This window comes from Nelumbo lutea, chromosome 5 (assembly GCF_056320005.1).
Source record: "Nelumbo lutea isolate HS-2025 chromosome 5, American lotus-T2T, whole genome shotgun sequence".
In the NCBI taxonomy this organism is placed as follows: Eukaryota; Viridiplantae; Streptophyta; class Magnoliopsida; order Proteales; family Nelumbonaceae; genus Nelumbo; species Nelumbo lutea.
In genome coordinates, this window is record NC_142688.1 from 32,289,519 (window position 1) to 32,315,587 (window position 26,069).

Below are 26,069 nucleotides of genomic sequence, written 5' to 3' on the forward strand. Positions count from 1 at the left end.
CTGTTATTATTGATGGTGATTCTCAAACTTTCAATTAATATCCTATTGGGGACTTGATTCTCAAACTTTCATAAATATCCTATTGGCGACTTCACAGACAACCCCATTGGAGATTTCATTGTACCATAGCTGAACTTGGGAGCTTAACGTCTACCCCTCCAGCATTGTTCGGTTTAGTACTATTTACGCTCATGTTGTTTTATCATACAACAACCAGAAATTTAATAAAATAACTCTGAATTCTATGCATAGTTTACATTAATTGTTGTTTGGTGCTAGTTAGTTATCATATAGACAAAATGGTGAAAGTGTTGTTTTCATTGCAAGAAATGCCAAAAGGACATTTTCTTCAAATATTGTTCTTACAAAATCCAAGGCATTCAATATATTCGAAAAAACATCTTGAAAATGCTCAACCAAAGAAGAAAAAGTGAGGGAGAGAACAATAGGTTTACATGGCTCTAATATGGTGGAAACGCCATTGAAAAATGACTCTAATACCAAACACCATATCGTAATGCTGCTACTCATCACTTAGCTAAGTTCAGTTCTTTTAAGATACCAAGTAACACTTTGACAACATACTTTGCTTCTCATGTTATTTCTTCTGAACAATGTAACTGATTTTTTATGATGAATGGAATTGCCTTATGACTTAAAAAAATAATATAATGATATTTTCTACTAAAAAATAATATATAATATTTGAATTATTTTAGTTTAATTTATTAATGGTATTTAATATTCATTTTTTGGTAAATATATCCAAATTCGATCACTCCTTAAAAAAATTCAATTTTGATTAAAACCCCATGGATAATATCCAATTTGAATCTAAATATTAAGAAATTAAATTTGTCACTTGATATACTCTTTTTTTGGTATTGCATACCACACATTATAGAGTCAATTAAAATAGTAAAATAGTTAAAAATAGTAATTCAAAATAATTAAATAAAAAATAATAATAGTTAATTAGGAAATAATAAAATAATGAAAGTAATAATTAAATATTAAATAGTTAACAAGAAGATAAAATAATAAAATAATCATAAATTATTGTTATTATTATTTGAATAATAAATAATTAAATAATATAATAATATAATAATATTATTATTTTAATAATAAATATTATTATGATAAATCATATTTATTAATAATAAAATTATTAAAGTAATATTAAGAGTGTGCTACTAATAATAAATAATGAATAAAATGTACAAAAGGAATTTTGGGGATAAATAATAAAATGGTTGTTAGGTCAAATGTCAAATGTCTGAAAAACAGGAGGTATTAAAAGAGTAGTCTAATGTCTGAAGTCTTTTGCTTTTAAGACATTAGAAGTTGAAAGCATACCAAAAAAACAAAGCCTAAGTGTTGGACATGGGATCCAATACCAACCCAAGAACTGACTAATTGAATTTTCAATAATAATAAAATAAATGGGGCAACAATAGTCAAGTTATTGATGGATTCAAGTCCACTGGGATCTATTATCCACAAACTATTTCCACATCCTTACTTTCCTACCTAAAAAACACCACTGCCATGGGGGACATCTTCCCATTCCCATGAATGACAAGGAAAATATTCCCAATTTACAGTTATAATGTCCCATGGGTAGAGATGTGGGAATTGAATAACTTGTGAGTAGCAAATCTGAGCCCATTCAATTCACTTGAGCACTGGGTCCCTAATTAGAAGTGGTAATTTGTGCTCTTGCATCATGCCAAGATAAGGGTATTTAAATACATAGATATTGATGATGAACACAACATGATTAATTAATAGTACATGTTAATTAGATTTTCAAACATGTATGAACACGATTTATTTCTCACATGGGTAACTTGTTAACTCGTTTATTTAAACAGTCATTTTCAATTAACACCACATGACACGATATAATCTCGACAACCCATTTAACTCTATCCTAAATAATACATATAATTCAAATTAACATGAAACCAACACACTATATATATATATATATATATATATATATATATATATATATATATAAATGTAGACCATTATCAGCATTTTATCTAAATATAATGTAGCCATTTATTCTAAGGGTCCGTTTGGTTTGCAGGAATAGAGGTCTGGAATCAGAATCAGAATGGGCTATTCCCATTCCAACTGTTTGATTGGGAAGAATCAGAATCCCATTTCCATTCCTACTGAATGACATTCTCCTATTTGAGGGAATGGTTATTCCCTGACCCTCTTTTGGGAATGAAATCCCATTCCTGCTGATTTTAATTTTCATTTTCATTCCGGTCTGAACCAAATAGACTATGAGAATGGACCATTCTGATTTCAATTCCGGAGGATTTTTATTCCGATTCTGATTTCGCTTCTGACTACGAACCAAACGGACCCTAAATGATTTTTTTTTTTTTTTGTTATAAATAAGTCAAGTTAAGTGGGTCAAAAAAAATTGGCACATTCATTAATCATGTTAAAACGACTAACGTAAACCCAGACCCTCTAAACTCGTGTCGTGTTCAAATCATGTTTACACATCGCGTGAAATATTGTTTAATCTAGCCCTAACACAGCCTAAATCTTGGGAAGAACTCTTACAGTATTTCAAATCTAACCTTAGTATACCAACCAAATATTACTTTACATGCTTATCTTCCGGATCTGGTTAATGGGACCTAAACAATAACAGTAAGCGATCATCTAATTAACTAATAGTGCCGACTTGCATGTGGTATAGGAAGTGGTAAAAAGCCGTTGAGCTGCCAACAACTTTTTGAATGCCAACTGAAATGAGAAGGGGTCTCTCCCCCCAGCTTTAGAAAACCTTTACATTCTTTCTACACTCCTGCAATATTTCCAACTCATTAATTCAAAACTCCCCTAAATATCATTCGTGCTCCGTTCCCAAAACTACTTGCTCGAATCCAAGCCCTACTGTGTTGCCTAGCTTCCTCCTTGATACTCCTGTCATAGCTAGGGGGTGGTGAATAACCATGGCCGTCCGAGCCAAGGTCCTGATGACATGGGTCTTCTGTCTAGTGTTGCTCTCCGCCAATCCAGCACAAGGGATTGGTGTGAACTGGGGGATTATCATGTCCCACCCCTTACTTCCAGCCACTGTTGTCCGCATGCTCAAGGACAATGGGATAAAGAAGGTGAAGTTGTTTGATTCAGATTCTTGGACTGTAAATTCCTTGGCAGGGAGCGGTATCCAAGTCATGGTCGCAATACCAAATGATCAGCTTGAACGATTTAGTGATGACTATGATAACGCCAAAGACTGGGTGCATGACAACATTACATCACATCTGTACAAGGGAGGAGTTGATATCAAGTAAATAATTAGCTAGAACTAAACAATTAATTCTGGGTTTGTTTTTTAATTGAGAGCTTGTAATTATTTATATCACACACACACTCTCTCTCTCTCATGTTCCTGATCAATTTACAGGTATGTTGCGATTGGAAATGAGCCTTTCCTCAAGAGCTACAATGGTAGATTCACCAATCATACTTTCCCAGCATTAAAGAACATCCAGAGAGCCCTGGACGAGGCCGGCCTTGGGGATAAGATCAAAGCTACCACCCCCCTAAATGCAGATGTCTATGACTCTTCAACAGGCACGCCATCGGGTGGGAACTTCCGTAAGGACATAAGGGAGCTCATGATCAAAATAGTCAAGTTCCTCAACGCCAACAATGCGCCCTTTGTCGTCAACATCTATCCATTCCTCAGCCTCTACCAGAACGACGATTTTCCCATGGAGTTTGCTTTCTTTGATAGCGACAGCAGTCCAATCGTCGACAATGGCATCAAGTACACCAACGTCCTTGATGCCAACCACGACACACTTGTCTGGTCGTTGAAGAAGGCCGGCGTTCCCAACCTGAAGATCATCATCGGCGAGATTGGGTGGCCTACCGACGGACACAAGAAAGCCAATGTGCACTACGCAAAGAGGTTCTACGACGGCCTGTTTAAGAAGCTGGCAAGCGACAAGGGCACCCCATTGAGACCCGGGAAAATGGACGTCTACCTGTTCGGTCTTTTCGACGAGAACATGAAGAGCATTTTACCAGGTTTTTTCGAGAGACATTGGGGCATCTTTCGATACGACGGCAAGCCAAAGTTTCCGATGGACTTCTCCGGCCAAGGACACGATAAGCTCCCGGTGGGTGCAAAGGCGGTGCAATACTTGCCGGCACAGTGGTGCATACTGGACAGAAAAATCAAGAACGTGAATCTGGTGCCGGCCAACATGGACTACGCTTGCACCTACGCAGACTGTTCGGCTCTGGTGTATGGAGGGTCGTGTAACGGCATGGACATTTACGGGAACGTATCATATGCATTCAATATGTATTTCCAAATGCAAAACCAGGATGTTCAAGCTTGTGATTTTCAGGGATTGGCGGTTTTAACAACCAAGAATGCCTCTCGAGGGTCTTGTCTCTTCCCGATTGAGATTATGAGTGCCGGTGAGAGACTTGAATTGAGATCTACGACGACACTGTTTTTGATTTTGATGATTATTATTAGGTTCACATTATTGTAGGAGGAAAAGCAATGGGGATTGAAGAGAAGAAATGCCAGCTTTTTTTTAATTTCTTTTCTTTTTATTTTTCTTCTAATTAATGTGATTTAATTTCTTATATACTTTCACTTTTAATTTGTTAGAATAAAGTATACTGCTTTCACATAGGGTGTTCATTATATTATGTATATGGTCTATACTCCCAAAGTGCACTGAACCAAACTGAAATTGGCGGTTTGGTCTGGTTTACCCTCAAACGGTTTGATTTGGTTTTCTAAATTTTAGAAACAACACCAAACCATAAATCAAACTAAACTAAATTATATGTGTATGTATGGTGGGCTTTCTAATTGAGTTAAGTCCAATAGTTAAATAGCCCAAACCATATTAGGAACCAGACCAAACCATGATAAAACTAGTTGGTATGATTTGGTTTCTATGCTAAAATGGTTTGGTTTGGTCTAAGAAATTCTCAAATTGTAATTTACCAGTTTAGTCAGAGATTTTCTTCAAATCAAACCAAAGCACGAACACCCCTATACTTGCGCACATGCATAACATGTTCTCTTACACTAGTAACTGAGAAAAAAGTATTGATATGGTCCCAGCTTTCATTGGATGGCCTTGTGTATAGTAGCTCTAATTGAACATTTGCTCAAAGTTTTAAAAACTGACATGGAAATGAAAAAACATTGACCATTGATTTTCATGTCAGCAGTCTAACCATTTGGATCAAATGGTTCAAACACTTGAGTTCATTCTAACATCTAATTTTAAATCTTAACCTTTTAGATTAGAATATTAGGGTAGGAAGGATGTGGATGTCAACTGAAAAAGAAAGAAAGAAAGAAAGAAAGAAAAGAAAAGAAGAAGAATAAGAAGAAGAGGAGGACGAGGAGGGAACAATGACACTAACAGAGACAACAACAACAACAGTAGTAAATACTACCACAATTAAATAGGAACTAAATTCAAAAGTGAGTATTTTAGTGAAAAGAAAGTTCCACAATATTCATGTTTTTAATAGTAGTGTAATATAGAATTATAGATGTGTTCAATTTTTTTCTATAATATTTTTTTTTGTATTTTCATGTGTAAAAATAGTTTTGATATGTCACACTTACTTCTTGTTTAATATAATAATTACATGATATTATATTATATTATATATATATATATATATATATATAATCCTAAATGCTTTTTTTTTACAAAATTTATGTCTTTTTATATTTTATTATTTATTTATGATATTACATTTGACCCAAAAGTTGAACCATTGGTCTTTGCCAAATCGTAAAATAATTTCATTTTCTATTAGTTCTAAATTATGTATTTTATTTTTATCATCAATAAAAATAATTATTGTTTATTATACTTTTTTAATTTGATTAAAAAAAATATCATAAACGCATCTAATTTTTCTATATTTTTGTAATTTTCTATATTTATTTTTATTTTAAAAATTCTATTACCTAAATATGACTTCATAAGTTGATGACTTTGATTTGGATGATTGAATTGTTTAGCCATCACTTAAATAAAAAATGGTTTTGTTTTTGAGTTAATTTTAAAATATATGGGTTTATATTGCTAAAAATATTGACATAGATCTTAATTAGCAAGGTTTTTGAAATTGAACCAGACAGGGAACCATTTTAAGGGCTGGTTCTCGGGTCAAATTGTCCGAATGGACAACCCATTCTATCAAAAAAATAAAAAATAATAAAAAACAAAAAAAGGCCAAAAACCATTGTTTGGATTGACGAGTTGACTACCCATGTCAACGGTTCATTGACCAAATCAATGTTTTATTTTTTTGCCAAAAAGCGATTTTTGGGTGAAATGGAACCAGTCAGGGGACTAGTTCCTGGTTTTTTTGGTCTCACCGTCCGATCTAGTCTAGTTTTGAAAACAATGCTAATTATTACTATTTATTAGTGAAAATAACTTAAATATAAGATTTAGTAAGAGAAAATGAGAGTTAATACCTAAGTATAAGACTTAATGAAAAGGGATTAAATGAGGTGGGAAATACTAATTGAAGTTACATTTTTAACCCTTATCATTAAAATAGACTAAATACATAATTATAGGATTTTTGTAGCTATTAAATCTGATATTAAAGCTATAATAAAATAACTTTTATAATGTTTCTTAAACAAAAAGTAAAAAAGTAAAGAATAATTTTAATCCAAAAATTTTACATTGAATTCACACTATAGATATATTATAGATATAAAATGTTCTCAATGCATGAATGGATGAATGTGCTGTGAGGGTAGCGGAAATGTTCCCAACGGTTGGATGTGCATATCGGAGGTAATTGCAATTAGCAAACTTCAGTCGGTTTCAGCAATTTACCCATTTTTGGAAAATAACAAAACAACACGTGCAACCTCTTCCATCTTCAATTCTTCATCCCTTCCTTACCCGGCCCGGTTGGCTTCGTTTTCCTAGAGAAGTAAGAGAACTCAAAAGCAGCAGATTTACCCAACAGGTCTCTCTCTCTCTCTCTCTCTCTCTCTCTGTTTTTGATGCTTCTTTATTCTCGTTTTCCATTTCTTTACTCGGAGAAGGTACAGACAATTGTTATATAAAAACCAGTTAGTTCATGGAGGTATATTGTATGAAGAAATGCTAGATTGACACTTAATTCTGAAAGTTACTGGCATATGGATATCCGAAAATTTTGTCTGGTAATGCCAAATGCATGAAGAATCCGAAACCTCCACCTTCTGTTGTAGTCGATTTTATTCTGAGCAACGTCAAGAATGTTGAAGTCGCATTCTTTTGTCAATTGTACAAATTTCAGGTAAAAGAGAGGAGAAAAAAGAATTTCTAGAACCTTAATGGGTCCTCTAACGCTGTTCGTGGATGCCAAAATCTCTCCAGCTGACTTTTCAGGTAACAGGTCACGCTGAAGCACTTTACAAATATTTCTTGGTAAATTCTATGAATTGAACTAGCTATGGATGTTCTTAAATTGGTTGCATTGTGTCGAATGATGTTGAAGGCTCTGACATATAGATAAACAGTTTTTTTTTTGGTTAATTCTTGCAATAATCTTTATCAACTATGACTAGATGAAGTCTTTTCTCGTAAGTGGCCACTTCTCCACTTCCTTTTCAGAATTTTCAATATCCATACGTTCCATCTCTAACCTCTTAAATAAAAAGCTGTACACTGTTTGAAAGGAAGCGTGGCTTTGATTCTTCTTTTACCTGAAGCTATCAAAGGATTATGCTATAGGGAACATTCTCGCTGAAGTCGAAAGAGGAGTTTAGTATACAAGGAAAGGGACAAATCCAACGTGCCACATACAAAAGAAGAATAAAAAAAGTTAAAACTTTTGGTGGCAAAAAGGATTAGATGTAATGTCAATGTGAGAAAACCACATCACCTTATCATGAGTTAACCAAGGAAACATTCCTTTATTCGCTTTATTTTCTTGAAGTTGCTTCAATGTGTTATCAATAACTAAAAAGGAGTTATTGAGGCTGCATCTCGTGTAGATACCAGTGGGTGGGTAGGGAGGTAAATGCCTTGGCTGATCATCTTGCTAAACAGGGGTCTACTAGGGACCATTTATTCTGGGCAGCATTGTAATTTTATTTCTGATCTCTTGTAACGGTTAGGGGAGGCTGCATCTCATGCCTCTCCAAGGGATTCTTGTAAAATCTTATTCCTCTTGTTGAATGAAATCATTTTCAATTATCAAAAAAAAAAAAACTAAAAAGGAGTTAATGAATGGACTTGGGAAAACAGGGTATTCTTGCAGAAACCCAAGCTATCATATTGCTACAATCTCCTTCAAAGTTAAAGAATGGATCTTTAAATCCTTGGTCATCTTTAGCTGATTTAGAAGTGCTAAGATTTCTCTTATTTTCTGCATGTTAACAATTGAATCATCAAAATCATCAATTGCGGTGAGATTATCAAGAGTCTGGTCTCTTTGTTGCTTCCAAGGAAATTTATGTTGAGGACACCCTAAATTGATTGGGCAGAATATCTTAATGTCCAGAATCTAGAGCAAGAATTGCAATTCATTTAAATGTCAGATCAACTTCCATTTAGTTCATATGGGGAAATGCTTTTGAAATATGGAAAGGTCAAATCTATTTTGTTAAATTAAGTGGGTGTTCAGCACCATAGTGTTTCACAAGTGTTTTGTTTCACGAGCTATCCACATTAGAAAAAACAAAAATATGGAAATGCTATTTAATTGCAAACTGTTTTTTGAAAAAAATGTTGCTGCAATGATGAGCTTTGGGATTTTTTAAAAGAGACGTTTCTTGAATCACCAAAGTGGTGTGGCACATTGAAATTTGAAAAAGCTGACAGCTTTTTTGAAATGTTATACAGTTGTCATATGAATATATTACAAAACATTTTAACGCCCAGTAAGCATGCATCTCCACCAAACATGATTTTTTTTTCGTTTTTCAAAAAAAAAAAAAGTAGAAATGAAGCACTTATGAATTGGGAACACTTGTGAAACGGAATGCCTGTGAAATGCATTGGTGCCAAACACCATCTAAGTTACCTCAATTGCATGATGCATCCCAGCAAGAGGGAAGAAGGCATTTTCAACCATATTGTTTATTTATAAATGTGCAGATATATATATGCTCCATTAAGTGCACTGATTGCCACATAGTTTTACTGAACTATTAGGGAGAAGGGACACCTTAACAGGGTGCGAAGACCGGTTTCCTCTAGCAAAAAAAAAAAAGTTTTTTTTTTTCTTCTCAGTCAGCACATATGACCTGTTGCTGATTGCTTATAGTACGAGCAAGTAATAGCAAAACACATAGGAACTGGATAATCATTCAAGAGGCTTAGGAACCTTTGTCTGTGTGTGTGTTTTGATAAGCACTTAGGAACTTTCTGTGTTGCTTATTAACTTTTCAATATAATGTTGTGAAAGGGTTGAAGATTTTCCCCAATGGGTTCAAAGTCTTCACACGAAAATCTGCAATGTTTTCATAAGTGGCGATTACTCCAACTCAAGGAGAATAACAAATTATTTCTGCAAGGATTTTCCAGAAATAATACCTGCAGTTTTGGATAACAAGAAGTGAAAGAGCTGGGATTATTGACGTATGCACTAACAAGAGTTAGAATTTAATTACTTAAGTACTCATCCACCTTGAATTTTGTTTCTTTTATTCTTTATTCATTTGCATTGCATGTTTCAACTCATTGTACTTGATAGGAACACCAATTGAGTTAATCATGGTTTAAAGTATTGATACACCTCAATACCGCCGGCAGGGGTGTATCGATACTTTTTTACCCCACACTTTTTACTTTTTTAGTTTTTTTTTTTTTTCAAAATTTCTGTCTTACACATTTTTTATATTGTTTAATCAATAAACACCCGTTTCCTCAAAACACCTTTAAATAGGTGTATTGGAAATACAAAGATATGATATGATACACCTGATATGGGGCGTATCGTATCAATGCTTTGAACCTTAGAGTTAATACCATTTCTGGGATCATTTTCTATAATATCTCAAATTTATTGAGGTATTATATGCCATTTCAGTATGTTTTGGTTTTATGTCCAGAATCAACTCTATTGCTACTTTTGAGCAGGTGATATGGTTTTGCAGGTTCACACAAAAGCAAAATATGTAATTCTCAGTGGGACCAACGGAAGTTCTTTGCATCAATTAGCACAAGTGAAGAAAAGCCATTCAATTTTTTACGTGTTTTATTTGGTATGCTCTATGAATTTTTCTGAAGTTGGATTTAGGTTTTGGATGTTTGAAGGACAACTTCTCAAGAAGGTTGGTTTTGTTTATAGTTGGTCAAAATTATTTCACTTTCAAAACACTTTTTTTTTTTTAGAAAAAGGTAAAGTGTAATGATTATATTCATTAAAAGAACCCAGGTACAACAAGGGACTGTACATTGGGAATTCACATAAGATTTCTGAAAGTGATTCTTAAAAAGAAAAATAAGAATAAAAAAGAGCTGTATGATCTTCCTTTGAATGATTCATGCCTGGTCATCCAAGAAAATAACATCCCTATAACCTTCTTCGCAATCATAATCTCTTCCAGTGCCTTGTTTTCAAATATGTGTGTATCTTCTACACGGAATGCTAGCAGCAACCCAATTACCTGGCAAGCTTGCAACACACCTAAGAGTTTGCATGAAAGCATGCCACAATACAACTACCATGGGCCCAAGGTGTCTGTGCTGGTTTGAGTCTTTCACTTTTAATTTAATGAATTTTCTAGTAAAATAATTTGGAATTTTATGAAACAAATAGTCATTTGACAATTTGGAAGACTCTAAATATTCATAGAAGAAATAATTTTATTATTGTTGTTTCTTTTTTTTTTTCTTATAATGAAAAGGAAAGTTTCTAAAGTAAAATAGTTTTAAGGTAGGGGCAATAAATTCATCAAAGAATTCTTCTTTTATCTTTTTCTTTGTGTCTTAGTAAGTTGGAGGCGAAAAAAACTTGTAGAGCTTTTCAATCAAAATAAGGAAAAATGAGAAATTGAATCTGATTAATCAATAAATGGTTATATGAGAATGGTCTTCCATGTTTTCCTTTTCATTATCAATAAACTTTATCTTACAAATAAATACAATATCTAGATACATGCTATGATGCTCTGTGGAATTTATATATCTCCTTATTTTTTTTATATCTCTCTCTGTATACACACGCACACATGTTTTTGTTGTTGGTTGGGCACAAACATGCTTGCTCTGAGTGAGCATTAGAAGTTCATTAGGCAATATAATATATCCATCTAGCTATTGTATCAAGAAATTTAAAATAAGAGAAAAAGTTCTTACGAACAATGATGTTTTTATTATTGATCAAGGGGCACATGTTTTGTTTGTACTGTACATGAAAACAATCTTCTTGATTTTGTCAAAAAATGGACTGCTTTTACTGATGTAATCAGAAAGGTTCAGTCCAGCTGGTTTTATGGGGGTTTAGTTTTTTGTTTCTAGAATTAAATTTAAGATCTGAAACTTCTTGCCTATGCTACAATTTTGTCTTCGTACTAAGGAATAGAGAGGAAAATTTAAATTGGTATGCTTCCGTGTTTCTAATTTTCTGTTCTGGATCTTACAGAGGGAGTTATAGCAGGAGGTACTGCTGGAGTCATTGTTGAAACAGCTTTATACCCAATTGATACAATAAAGACTCGCCTGCAGGCAGGTTAATTAGAGAGCAAAAGCCATTATGGTTTGTCCTTTTGTTGCATGAATTAATATGAACATTAAAGTGTTTTGCAGGTTAGCCACAGAAATATTTATATGCTAGCTGGGGTCAAAATTGGGTAATGGCCTTTTTTATTCATGAGATGGGTAGCCTACTTGAAATCAAGTTGAAATTTCCTGCAAAAAGCTCTCAAAATTTAGTGTATTTATGTGGGTTGGGTATTTAGGATAAAAGCTTTTTAACACAGATAGAACCACATAAATTGAAGAAAAAAATAGTAGTTGCAAACATTAATCTAATAATAAGAAAGACAGTGCAAACTAAGTAGAACAGTGAAAGATGGCTTTTTATGATTGGCCAAGCTACACAGAAAGAGAAAAAAGTTTCTCCCAAAGAAGAAAAAAATTCTATTAAAAAATTTCTTCATGTTACCATTCACAGAACTATCCATAATAACCCACTAGAATTCATGAAACCTTGGACCGTTGAAACAACTTAGTGGACCAATATTCAATTACCAAAATGTCTTAAAAAATCTGTGTTTAATGATTTTTTACTTTTTTCAAGGAAAAAATCTTTGGTACCTTATCAACCCAACTAAATCCAATTAAAAATTAAAATTAAAGACTGCCAGATTCCTCTATGTTGGGTGACACATAGTAGTGGGCTTATATGGTTAAAGATCGAATTTTGACTTCGACCAGAATTAATGTTTCTATCAATTTGTAAAAACCAGCTTCTGTACAATTCCTGGACGGTACCTTTCCACTTCTATGATTGATTGAAATTTTAAAACAGTGTAGTAGACTCATTATTAACACATCCAAACCTATGCAAATCCAGTGGTTGGACATGAGATACAAGCACCCCAGCAGTTACAATCAAGAACCTAGTTGAGCTGCTGTATTTTCTTTTGATTAGGCTTCTTTGTATTGTGAGTAATCTTTGAATTGCATTTTTATCACTTTTTCTCATCATCACATTATCTAAACCTAAGCAAATCCAGTGGCTGGATGATGAGATACAAGCATCTAAATAGTAACAATTGATAACCCCGTTGAGTTTCTATATGTTTCTTTTTATTAGGCTTCTTTGCATTGTGAGTAATCTTGTGAATTGCATTTTGATAACTTTTTTCTATGGTTATGGTAGGGGCATGTTAGAATTTGTTACCATCTTAATTCCATGGCCCACTTTGTGGTAGTTGGGGCATGGCTTGTCAAGTTTTTGGACAAGGATCTCATTAGGTTACTTGTAAGAGCTGTGGTGTGGGGGTAAGATGTATATATATATATATATATACTACTATGGGAGAGGAAATAATATTTTCTATTTTTTTGTGAGTTTTGGTCTCACAATATATTATCCCTTTTGTTTTTAGCATGGCATTTCTGATGTTACTTGTAAGTAGACTTTCTAATGGAATTAAAATTAAGCATATTTGCTTTGATCCTCCAGGCTTGTGGTTGGGTTACCGGGGGGCGGGGGGGTTGTATGTTGTGGGATTTTAGCAACTTGGAAAATGCTCATGGTCTACTACCGCAACTACAGCAGGGAGGGTTGGATATACCTTTGTTATTATTCTTTGTACTTATTCTAGCAAAATCTCTGATCAGTAATGTGCATGTATATGTGTTTATATGTGCATAATTGCATGAAGGGAATTATGTAATTCTTCGATAACTAAACTTCTCTACAATTGTTTTTTAATATTTTTATATTTTCCTCACAACATTATCTCATAAAACTGCCTGTATTGGTTTTTTCTATTTTCAGGCAGCTCGTGGTGGAGGAGAGATTCTCTTGAAGGGCCTTTATTCTGGACTGGCTGGAAACCTTGCTGGGGTTTTACCGTAGGCTCCTCATGCTGATTGGAAATATATCTTAACATTTTCTTCTGAAATTCATATTGGACCTTTTCATTTCAATATAATTTTATGAGTTTTACTTGTACCGTACTGTCTTCTACTTGATATGCCTTTCAGGTACTTCACAGTTCCAAGTCAAGGTCTAGGTTTCAAATTAGAGTTTACTTATGACAAGTTGTTCATATTGTGTTCAGCCACTACCCCACTTTCATCCTCAATGTCTTGCACTGTACTTTCCTGACTCCTGACATTGTTAGGTCCCATAATTATGCTAAGAGACTATCAATTTGTGTTAAAGATGTTTCTGAAAATGTGATCTCTGATCTCCAGACTGAACCATATCAGCACCTCCCTGTACCCAATCAAAAGAGAGAGCCTAATGAAGGAGGAGAACTTGGTGGCCAATAAACTGAAGACATGGAGGAATATTTAAAGGAAATAGAAGGATTTGTGATGATTTCATGATATTGGGTCAGATTTTGGACTAGTTGTAACTTATAACTATGGCCAGAACTTGATCTTGATAGATCCTCTGATGCAGGACAGGAAGGGGAAAATCTGTGTCTGTATCTGTGTTTAGAACTTTAGGAAATAGAGAGTCATATCCCTGTTTCCTGTACCTGTATCTGTATCTGGCATCTTTAGTAGATAGTTAACTATCCATGTTGATTTTATATGAATCCATCATTTATTCTGCCCCCTTCTGAAAAGAAGGGAAGAATAAACTACAAAAGAAAGCAATTCTCATAATGTGTATGTCCTGTTACATCCTCAAACTGCTTATTGGCCCGAATTGGTAAACAATGTTGTTTCTATCCTGCAGGGCTTCTGCTTTGTTTGTTGGTGTATATGAACCTACAAAGCAGAAATTATTACAGAGCTTCCCTGAAAATCTTAGTGCTATTGCTCATTTGGTAAGTGGGTATGAACTGATGGTTAACCTGGTAATTTGTTTCAGGAACTTAACTAACTTTATATTGTTGAATTCTGTATTTTTTTCTCTGTGCCTGGATGAAGAAGAAAAATGACCAATCTTTCCTTTTTTTTAATTATAACAATCAAAAGTTTGCATTAATATAAGCAAAAAGTAGTGGTATGGCCAAAGTATGCCCCTACAAGAGGGAGGGGCCCCAAGAAAATGAAGTGGAAGCTGGCATAACAAGATACAAGAAATAGAACCTGAATGAACCATGTACAATAACTATATCAGCCTCATTACCACATCCCTATTGAGACTATTGATTAAAAAATTAGTTGTCCTTAAAATCCACCTAAACAAGCTGTTCATTCTTGAAGCCATGGGATGTCACAATGATTAGGGACTAAATGCGTCATTGGTCATCTGACCAATTATTACCTTGTCTCCCTCATTCTCAACCATCTATATCCCTATGGAAAAAGAGCCTCTAACTGTATAGAGGGATAAGATCTCAGAATTAATTCAATCACCATACTCATTCAGGCCAGGGTATACCCAGATGATATTTGTCCTTCTGATCTCCATAAGATTCTCCTAAGGCATGGGTTTGAATTCTCAAGAGAGAAACCATTTCAATGCATCTTAATGGCAAGGTAGTCTGGAGCTCTGCTGTATTAATTTCCTCATCTTTTCTTTTGTTTTATTTTTGGATGGGAGTTGAGGAGCAATTACTGGTGTAATGAAAACATGGGTACATGTCTGAAGGAGACCACTCCCAAGACCGGGATAGCTGGGACCAACATTTGTAATAGCCTTTTTTATGTATGTGAAAGGGGGGGGGGGGGAGTGGGGAAGTAGGCTCCAAAACACTTCAGAGCCACCATTAAGTACCAAAAAGAGGAATGGAATGCTTCCAAATGTCTGTTCCAAATCATCAATCTTCATTGCATTTTACTTCAAAATTTCTTATATAATGCTCATTATCATCAGTTGAGCATCTTCACTTATCTATAGACTTAATCACGGTCACCCTACTTGTATGATAAAACATATTTTTGCAGAGGAAAAGAAAGTAGTTAAGACCTTTACATATTTTCAGAAGCCAGCCTGTTTAGCCTAGAGACTTATGCCCTTGAGCAGCCTATAACTTTCAAATGGAACCTTTATGCTTGCTTCATGATTTGGTCAGATAGTCCCCCTTGATGGTGTCTTGATGACTGTAGTCTTATTTCCTGCTAAACTCTGGGCTTGAGTTTGACTGTGTATTCACTTCCTCATCTGCCACATTAAGAACCATTTTACCCATTCTTATTTTCTGTCTCTGGTAACAGGCCATCCTTTTGTCTTTTCTAATGGATTATCAGACTTAATGTAGACTGCAGGTGCCATTGGTGGAGTTGCTGCTTCTCTCATTCGTGTACCAACAGAGGTAGTTAAGTTGACTCCTTCACTCCCCGTTCTTTAACATCACTTCACCTGTCTTGTTCTCATCTTCAATAGTTTCCAGGTTGTCAAGCAAAGAATGCAAACTGGGCAATTTGCTTCAGCTCCTGATGCTGTCCACCTTATAGTTGTCAAAGAGGGTTTTAAAGGTCTTTATGCGGTATGATTTTGTTTCTCTCCCTTAAAGGTTCCAACTTCAAGTAGTTACTTCATTCTGGAATAATTTGGTTTCACTTTTATAGAAAGAGTATGTAGATTTGTTGTTTTGAGGACAGAAATTTGGTGTGGTTGTACACTGGTGAATGAAGCCATTATCTTTTCTTTCTTCATATACATTTTTTTTTATCAATAACAACAATTTCATTAATCAGTCTATAAATATGGTACATAAAGGGAGATAAAATTTCTTATCTCCCCCTACTGAGGCCAAAGCCCCGGACAAAGTTTGAAATTACAACTGAGCCCAAAATAAAACTTCCCTACCCACCCCCAGCTTTGCTAACTTATCAGCAAATGGGTTAGCAGATCTCTTCACCCATCTGAACTTCACTTCCATGTCCTTGACCAGCCACTTAAACTTTTTCCTTTCATTGCTATACCCCCATAGGCCAGCCTTATCTTCTTTCAGCCACCCTACTACCACCTTTGAATCCCCTTCAATTACAAGTCTCCTGATATTCATTTCCTTTGCTTTCTGGACACCTTCCACAGATGCACAGATCCCAGCTCTGAGAGAATCCTCCGTCCCTATTGGGCCTGAGAACAAAGCTAAAACAGTCCCATTCTCATCCCTAAACACTCCCCTAATTACCTGAAAGCCCTGGTTCCCTCTGCTACTCCCATCAAAGTTCAGTTTTATGAAGCCGGAAGGGGGGGGGGGATTCTAGGACAATCTCAGGTCTGTTTTGACTTGGTTACAATTAGCAATCTCACCCCACTTTCTAAGCAAGTCATCCACAGTGAAATCTTTGAACAACTCTGAGGATTTCAGCCACTGTACTACCCTGAAATGGATCAAGTCAATCAGGTCTTCAACCCTCCTCTCTTTTTTTCAGAAAAAGTCCATTTCTTTTCCTCCCACAAAAACTAGCATACTGCAGCCCTTAGGCATCTCCACATGGCCCTGCCTCTTTTCCACTGCCACCTGAAGAAGGAAGAAGAAAATAGCATCTGCAAGCTCAATGGAGGGAACCAACTGCACCCAAAAAGGGATAATGCCCGTTCCCAAATCACTCTTGCATACTGGCAAGAGACCAACATGTGAAAACCAGTTTCCCCATCGGCTCTATAGATAACACACCAATGAGGAGATAAGCATGTCTTGGGTCTCTTTTTTTTCAAGCAGATCACTAGTGTTGACTCTTTCCAGAAAAGCTTCCCAACAAAAACTCCCAACCCTAGAAGGAATTGGCTTACCCCAAATCTCTTTGACAGGGAAAGGAGGGTCCATGGGACTGGTTGGCTCAGCTAAGGCTTTGAAGAAAGAAGCACAAGAGAACAAGCCCGAGGGGGTGGGTTTCCAAATTCTGGTGTCCTCCTTTGTGGGGTCCAGGAAAATATTTTCAAGAAGACCGAGGAGAGTCGAAATGTTGTTCAGGTCAGTGTTTCTAACATCCCTTCTTAACCCCATATTCCAACCGAACCCCGAGTTGGAAGAAGATGGGACAAGGAAGGAAGAGATAGGCTCATTTTTCAGATCAGAGAGGGCATATAAAGATGGAAATTGGTCCTTCAAAGGGGTGCTCCCTAACCAAATTTGTTCCCAAAATTTTATGAAATTTCCAGAATTTAAGTCACACCTGATCAGAGGGGAGAAAGCTGATAGCAAGTTGTGGATGGCTTTCCAGGGTTAGGCATTTGTAGTGCTTGCTAGAATTCTGGGATCCCATCCATTGCCCTCCAGTCCGTGAATGCTAGCCACTATTTTAGCCCACAACTTCTCCTTCTCTAAAGGAAACCTCAGCCACTTCCCCAACAAAGCCTCATTCCTTTTTCTAATATTCCCTAGCCCTAGCCCTCCTTGCTCCTTACTTCTGCACATTATCTCCCAACCCACCCTATGGTCCCTCTTCTCCTCTCCTGGTTCCTAGAGAAAATATATCATTAGTTTCTCTAGCCTATTAGCCACCTTTGCAGGAATCTTGAAAATTGACAAAAAGTAAATGGGCAGATTGGCTAAGGTAGCTCTAATGAGTGACCAAGAGAAAGGTAGTTCATTTTCCAAGAAGTGAGTCTCTTCTCAAATCTTTCCACTACTGGGTTCCAAAAGCCTTAATTTTTAGGATTGTATCCTAATGGTAACCCTAGATAGCTCAAAGGCCAACTTGACACTACACACCCCAAAATCTCTGCACACTCCCTAACCTCCTCTTCTTCCAAATTCACTCCTGCTGACTACACAACTTTTCTCAAAATTCGCTTTTAAGTTGGATATTTGTTCAAAAACTTGTATCACCAATTTCAAGTTTCTAATCCAACAAAAAGTTCCACCCTCACAGAACAATATTGTGTCATCTGCAAACTGTAAATGGGTAAGGGGTAATTCCTCCCTTCCTACTCTCCACCCTCTTATTAAATTCCTTGAATTTGCTCTATGAATCAATCTTCCCAAAATGTCTGCAATCAGCGTAAACAGGAACGGAGTGGATCTCTTAGTCTTATTCCCCTTAAGGTTGGGAAAAAAATCTACCATTAACCCATTTACTAGCACAGAGTAGTGACACTTCTGGACACACCCCATAACCATTTGCATCATCTGTCCCCAAACCCAAAGTTTACCAAAATCTCCTTCAAAAAAGACTAATCCACTAAATCATAAGCCTTTTCGAGATCTATCTTGCACACCACCCCTTCTTTTTGGCCCTTTTGAAGTTCTCCAAATTCTCATTGGCAATTTAAATTTGATCAATTATCTGTCTTCCGTTTTAAAAAGCTCCTTGATTTGGTGCAATGATATTTGGAAAAACTTGCTTTAACCTTAAAGACAACACCTTTGTAATTATCTTATAAAGGCTATTTACTAAGCTGATTGGTCTGAAATCCTTTGGTTGAAGAGGCATCTTTCTTCTTTGGGACTAGTGTAATGAAGGTAGAGTTCAAACCAAGATTAATTACTCCCCTTCTATAGAATTCATCAAAGACTAGTATTATGTCCCTTTCCAAAACATCCCAATAGTCTTGATAGAAAGCCATTGTGAAACCATCCGGGACTAGAGCTTCTGTTCCGCCAATAGAAAATACCGCCTCCCTGATTTCCTCCACTTCAAATCTTTTTTTCCAGCCGTTGCCTATTTTCTGCCCCTATATCTGGCCAATCCAATCATTCTACACACACCCTCCCATTTAGAGGCCTTCTAAAGATGGACTTAAAATGTTCTATAAGTGCCTCTACTATCTCATCCTGGGTAGTCAGGACAGAGTCGATAGATCCATCAACTTCCAATCTAGAAATGGAATTTTTCCTCCTCCTGTCGTTTTCCATAGAACAAAAATAACTAGTGTTTCTGTTGCCCTCCTTTAGCCACCTGGACCGGGATTTCTGCTTCCAGATTACTTCCTCCTTATACACCCACTCTTCCAACTGACTCCAGCTTGCTTTCTTCATATACTAGCTAGGTTGAACTTGTGTTCCCAATGCAAATGGAGGAAAGATAAGTATCTTATCATATGGGAACAGTATGGGAATATGAAAATTAATGCTACCAAGTAGGGTAGTATGGGAAACATGAGTGGAATAATTTTGACATGGGGGAGTATATTTATGCTTAATGTATATTTTAATCCATGTGAAGGTTCTCTTTGTTTGATATCATGAAATATTTTTTCATTGCTATTTGACCTTTCACCTTGAGACTGTAGGGATATGGGTCCTTTTTATTGCGAGATTTGCCATTTGATGCCATCCAGTTCTGCATCTATGAGCAGCTTCGACTGGGTTATAAGCTGGCAGTAAGCTCATTTTGCTATTATTAGATCTTACCTGAAATTATTGGAAAGGACTGCTTGTTGGGTTTTGTGTAGTATTTTCGTTTCATATTTTTTTCCAAAAATTTCTGAATAATGGACAAGCTTTAAATTTTATTTTGTATATGACAAAATTCTGTGCCTTTGTTCAAGTAACCCTGTTATTTTATTGTTGAGTAGGCATTATATACTCTGCCTATACACACTGTCTTTATTTTATGCATCAATTTATGGACAATAATTGTCATTTTCTTGTTTAATTTGTCATGCAGGCAAAGAGAGATTTAAATGATCCAGAGAATGCTATAATTGGTGCTTTTGCTGGTATTTAAGGCCCCACACCTCCTTCTAGTTTGTGTTTGTCCCTTCTTTATAAAAGAGCTATTATATTTTGTTTGTACATTCCCATACCTATTTGTCATGGCATCACCTTTTCTTTTAGTTCTAAAAAATCATTATGGCACAAAATCTTTTAGCATAATACTTTACCATAAGGCTGAAATGAACTAGATTGATGGTTCAGGTATACTTGCATAGATATTCCTTTAATTGAATATTGTTTTGAAGGTGCATTAACTGGGGCCATAACTACTCCGCTTGATGTGATTAAGACAAGATTAATGGTTCAGGTACACTTCGTTTCTAACTTTGCCTAACTGCTTTTGCAGACATTAGTTGGTAAGGTTTGGTTGAGTTGCATGCAATATCTCAATTTTTTTACATATATTGTTTTTTTTTATGAATTTGTTTTACATATATTATGCTTCATTTGGATGCTGTTTAGCCATTCTATTTTTATTTTGTTGTATACAGGGATCAGCAAATCAGTACAAAGGAATTTTTGATTGTGTTCAGACTCTTGTTAGAGAAGAAGGACCTTCAGCTCTTTTAAAGGTACCTTTGTTTCACCATGTAACTTGAGTAAAATATTGAAGTTATTATTCCTTATTCAATTCTATCAGTTTGCTAGATATTTTAATATAGGAGCACGAGGCATAAAATAGCTTCTTCAAGCATGTGAAGGCTTGAGCATAAAGCACCCTTTTGTCATTATGTCTTTATATAGTAGCATTGCTGTTAGAGAGAAGAAGAGAGGTGAGGAAAAGAAGACCAGAGAGAGAAATAGGAACTCTTTTCACTTGGACTCAAAGATCAGCTAAATGTATGGTAAATGTATTGACCAAACCAAGGGGCTAGTAGCACCCAACTGTAGGGGGTCATTCCCTGGGAGACTGAAAGTATAGTTGTCAAGGCATCACCTAGATGCCCTTGATTGAGAACCTAAACTGAATGCCTTAACTTATGTCAAAAAAGCACCCACCTAGATAACAAAACTCACAATACAGGCCTTATCATTTGTTGATGCCAGTAACTTTTAAGTGAATCAAGGAAAAGAGAAAAAAAATCATAGCCCTAGACATGTTAGTGAGAAAATCCTAGCAGGAAGAAATTGGAGAGCATCTCAGAAAACATTGTCATACTTTGCCTGGGAAAATTTCATGTATCTTGAACAAAGGAATTCTCGCACTAATATTTTTTCCTTTTTTTGGTTGTTTATCTCAGGGTATTGGGCCAAGGGTACTTTGGATAGGTATTGGTGGTTCAATTTTCTTTGGTGTTCTTGAGAGGACAAAGCAATTGCTTGCTCAAAGGCGTCCTGAGGCAGAAAAAGCAAACTCTAAACAGCAATGATGGTGGCTATGTCTACATTGTTCATGTTCCTTTGTAACACCTCAGTTTGATGATTTTGTTTCATTATGATTAACTTAGAACCTACACCTACAAAGCAGGAAAAAGTCACTATGATGCAAAACGTTCAAAGCATGTTGTATAGATGACTAGTTATGCTTCCATCAATTCACCTTGTTTTGGATTGACTAGCCTATCATAAATTAGAAGTTTACGTTTTAAATTATTTTTTTTGGTTGGGTGATGTTTGCTCTTTGGTTGTTGCAGCTTCTTGCTAAAAGTTGTCTGGGTTCTCTGTGACTTCTAAAGCTAAATCACTTGACAGGAACCTTTGCATGGGGAAGATTGCTTTTTCTGTTAGCAGTGCCATTTAGGGCCATTGCTTGTTATTGGTGCATGGTGAAAAGAGATTTTGAGGGATGATTAATCTTTCGGGGTAAGAACTTGCATTAAGCAAGAAAGAAATATCAAATGTAAGAAATTATTCAAAACCCGGATACCCATGCGGTATGCATTGTTGATCTAGAATCAATTGCAGACTGGGCCTTCAAACAAAAATCATACATATGCTGCTTAAAAGATTGGATAAATATGGGGAAAACTAAGTCTATTTTGGTTATGGAGCTCTGGCTCCTCTGTCCCGGATAGCCAGGACCAACTTTGGGTAATGGCCTTCTTTATTACCAACTGAGCCACCATAAGTTGGTGGATGAGACTTCATCTTGGTGTCCGTATTGTTGTGTAAATAGACTAGAAAAACCCAACATCTCCATGTGATGGTGACAACATACTGTTATTCTCCTGAAGCAGGGTAGGTTAATTTATTTGAATTAGATAAATCTATTATGTTTAGTATCACTCCAAAACAGCTTTTAAATCCATCAGGTTTATATCTACATTTTTCATGTCAAAACATATCTGATTGACAGTGGGTTGGCATGGCTTTGCGTTCACGTTAGGAGTGCATATACCATTAACTAAATTCTAGAGTTCTTGAGTGGAAAATATTGGTAGTCATCCTGTCTAACAGGTGCCATAAATTGAACAGTATCCATTACAGAATATAAAATTCATGTTTGAGAAAAAAAGTGCAAATTTAATGTCAGTTATAATTTTCGTCTAAAAGAAACAGGAAAACCATTTCTTACACAACAATATTACTTATTCCTAATGCTTGTCTGCAATAAACTTCTGGATCTCAGAACTCTTTAGCATGTAAATTCCATTTTGAGCTTGTTGAGGTTGCCAAGATATTCCCACTGCAGCGCTTGGGAGACATATTGCTGGTGGGAAGACTTCTGCACCCTGACGTTGCAAAAATTAATATTGTAATAAAGGCTCTATGCAAATAGCAAGAGCTGCCACTGAGTCATTTTGTGAGGGATGGACGTCTCTAACAATAGAACTAAGAGCTTTGAAAGTGGGGGCTCAATTGACCCAAGCTATTCGAGTTCAGAAACTTAAGTTAAAGACAGACTTAGAAACTTCATCTATGGAGACATATTTCCTACTAGTGGTCGAAGTTCCATATGGTCTTCTGCACCTCTCGGATTGTCATCAAAATTCATAATGGATGAAAATTGAAATTATGGATTGTTGTGGGTCGTTTGAAAGGATAGGTTTTCATTTTGTTACCGGCGGGGACCTGTATGATGTACGGGAAAATCTGAAAGTTGATTAGTTTTATTAATTGATAACATTAAAGATGTCTTTTTTTTTTTTTTTCTCTTCAGAGGTCAAAGTACAGGATGGTTTAAATGAGATCGGCTTCAGTCAGTGCAAGGCTCGTTCAGTTTTCAAACAGCCTTGCATCGGGAGATATTCCCAATAGAAGGCTATGATGGCTGTTGGAACGAGTTTATTGCAAGCTGGATTTCATCCTAGGTCTACACTACAATTAGGGGTGCAACTTGGGTGGGCCCAATCTGAGCCCGAACTGGCCCAGTCTGAAATTTTACACGGTCTGAGCTTGGGCTCAAGAAATCGGACTTTTCTATTTTTGGGCCAGGCCTGGGCCTAGTCCTTAGGTAGTTTGAGCCAAGCTTGACCCAACTATACACATGTATATATATGTTAATTTTGCATATATATATATTTGTGTATATACATTTGTATAAATATTTAACTATTTACATACATATTTTGCATATATATATATATATATATATGTGTGTGTGTGTGTGTGTGTGTGTAATTTTAGAATGGGTTCATTGACCAACCCAAGCCCAGCCCGGCCCTGAGTTCATCAAATTATAGGGCAGGTTGGGCTCGGGTTGGGAAAATCAGGCTTGACCTCAGGTTCGGTCTGGGCTCGGGTTGACCATAAACCAGGACCAACCTGCTCGACTTGCACCCCTAACTACAGGTAGCAGGAGACCTTATAGAAAGAAAAACTTAAATATCTTAAAAATCCTTGGTATAAATATTGATATGAATAAATTACTTTTCAAAAAATTAAACTTCTGAAATGATATGAATAAAATTTTCAAAATTTATTGACTAATAAATTAATTATCTAAAAATTCTGAATTTATGAATAATTAATTACTAAATGTAAAAATAGTAAATTATATTTTTCAAATTAACTTTCACTAAATTAAATTACCAAAACCATGAAGATTAGTTTATGGAAATCACTAAATTAAAATTTCCCAATAAATACCAAAAGTCAATGTAAATTACCAGTAATTAAGGAAATTATTAATAATTACCAAAAAACCAATTTAAATTACCAATAATTAATTATGGAAACTATAAAATTTTATAATTTAATAATTTTTGAAAAATATTATTTTTTTGAATAGTTATGGAAATATAGTTAAAGCTCCCCAATAATTTTCCAATTTAATACTTAATAGTTACCAGAAACCAATGCAATTGAAAATATCAACAAAGAATTTTTATTGCCAAGTTTAGTTTTTAAAATTAATAATTTTCTAAATAACCTAAAAATTACTAAAAATTATTTTTTTTGAAAATTTCAAAATAAATAATTCTGTGAAGATTACGAAAACTTTTAAGTAATAATTATAAAATTCAGATAATACTAATAATAATTAATTTCATATAATAACAATAACAACAACAATAACAACAACAACAACAACAACAACAATAATAATAATAAAGTTAAATATAAAAATAATTTTAGTAAACTTCCTTAATTATTGATTATTTAGTAATTATTAATTGAATAAATTATTTTTCAAAATTTTATGTATTTATGAATAATTAATTATTAAAAATATCAAAATAAATTGATATTTTTATTATTTTAATTATCCTGTACATTTAATGTTTGGAAAGTTTCCACCTTTGTTACCAAGGTGAAAAGGGAGATAGGGTGACATGACTAGAGGCTAAGAGCCTAATGATATGGTAAAATGAGGGGTTTGAGTAGGGTGAATGCAACCCCGTACTAAAACCAACTTGTTGTGTTCATTTTCATTGTTTTGAAATTGAATATAGATTAATAATTTTTACTTCTATTAAATTTTAATTTATTTAGTAAATTGTTATGATGCGTAATTTAAGTTAGGATATTATGCTAATTTTGTTACTATTTAAAATTTTTAATAATGTTAGAATTTCTTGTTATAAATTAAGTAATATTGTTGTAACTAAATTTAACAATTATAATCATTAAAATTAAAAACAATAATTTATTTACATTTTCTATTATGTTAATCATTTTTAAATTGAAATTAAATTTTATTACTTTAGTTTTATTATTTGTCTTATTGTCTTATTTGTTTTTTTCTCTAATTAGTATTTTAGATGTTTTTTACGCATCTCATTTCAATGCTTGAGTTTTAACTTAAATTGTTTCTAAAAGAAGTTTTAACCTAAATATTAATATTTTAATACATTGATGAATTTAGAAGGTAGAGAGAGGGAGAGGGGGGAGGAGGGTGGGAAAGAGACAATAGAATTAGATGGTTTATTAGACATGTAAGATAGATTAGAGATGCTTTAGGATAAGAAGTTTTAGGTGGAGGAGATAGCTTAGGAGAAATTTAGGAGAGGAGATTATATGAATGGGAATAATATATATATATATATATATATATATATATATATATATATATATATATATATATATATATATATATATATATATATAAAAGAGAGAGAGAGAGAGAGAGAGAGATTTTAGGAAAATTTTTATAATTAAAGGGGAAAGGAGAGTCTATAATGGATTATTTAAAACATGGCATGGAATAAAAAATCAAAATATTAAAAAAAGGGAAAGTAGAGACTCTTTCTCTTTGTCTCTCTTTATATATAGACACACACACACACACACTAGTGGGGACCCATTAAGTGAAACCTAAACAATAAAAACACACAAGAGTATATAATTGTTTTATATTTTAATTTTTAACTAATTAATAATTATTTATATTTTATATACTACTTTTAATAATTTTTTTATAATACAAAAATAACAATAATTA

General features: G+C 34.6%; 2 protein-coding genes across 5 annotated transcripts; both read left to right on the forward strand.

The window, feature by feature from the left end:
• The first annotated feature begins 2,913 nt into the window (after window positions 1–2,913).
• LOC148851503 (glucan endo-1,3-beta-glucosidase 8-like) lies at window positions 2,914–4,656 on the forward strand. Its single transcript, XM_088947392.1, has 2 exons — window positions 2,914–3,328; window positions 3,446–4,656. The coding sequence occupies exons 1-2, from the start codon at window positions 2,988–2,990 to the stop codon at window positions 4,548–4,550; spliced, it is 1,446 nt and encodes a 481-aa protein (XP_088803518.1). The 5' UTR covers window positions 2,914–2,987; the 3' UTR covers window positions 4,551–4,656.
• Window positions 4,657–7,000: 2,344 nt separating this feature from the next.
• Window positions 7,001–21,838, forward strand: LOC148851504 (S-adenosylmethionine carrier 1, chloroplastic/mitochondrial-like). Of its 4 annotated transcripts, none has more exons than XM_088944637.1 (13): window positions 7,001–7,228; window positions 7,345–7,436; window positions 10,151–10,258; window positions 11,641–11,727; window positions 13,511–13,583; window positions 14,422–14,512; window positions 15,893–15,946; window positions 16,025–16,120; window positions 19,819–19,908; window positions 20,196–20,247; window positions 20,491–20,552; window positions 20,737–20,817; window positions 21,487–21,838. In XM_088944637.1, exons 2-13 carry the CDS (start codon window positions 7,382–7,384, stop codon window positions 21,613–21,615), a joined length of 978 nt encoding a protein of 325 aa, XP_088800763.1. In that variant the 5' UTR covers window positions 7,001–7,228; window positions 7,345–7,381; the 3' UTR covers window positions 21,616–21,838. The 4 variants fall into 4 exon arrangements, with proteins under 4 accessions (XP_088800763.1, XP_088800762.1, XP_088800765.1 ...); XM_088944636.1 differs by having other exon boundaries at window positions 7,001–7,029; XM_088944639.1 differs by lacking the exon at window positions 19,819–19,908.
• The last annotated feature ends 4,231 nt before the right edge of the window (window positions 21,839–26,069 follow it).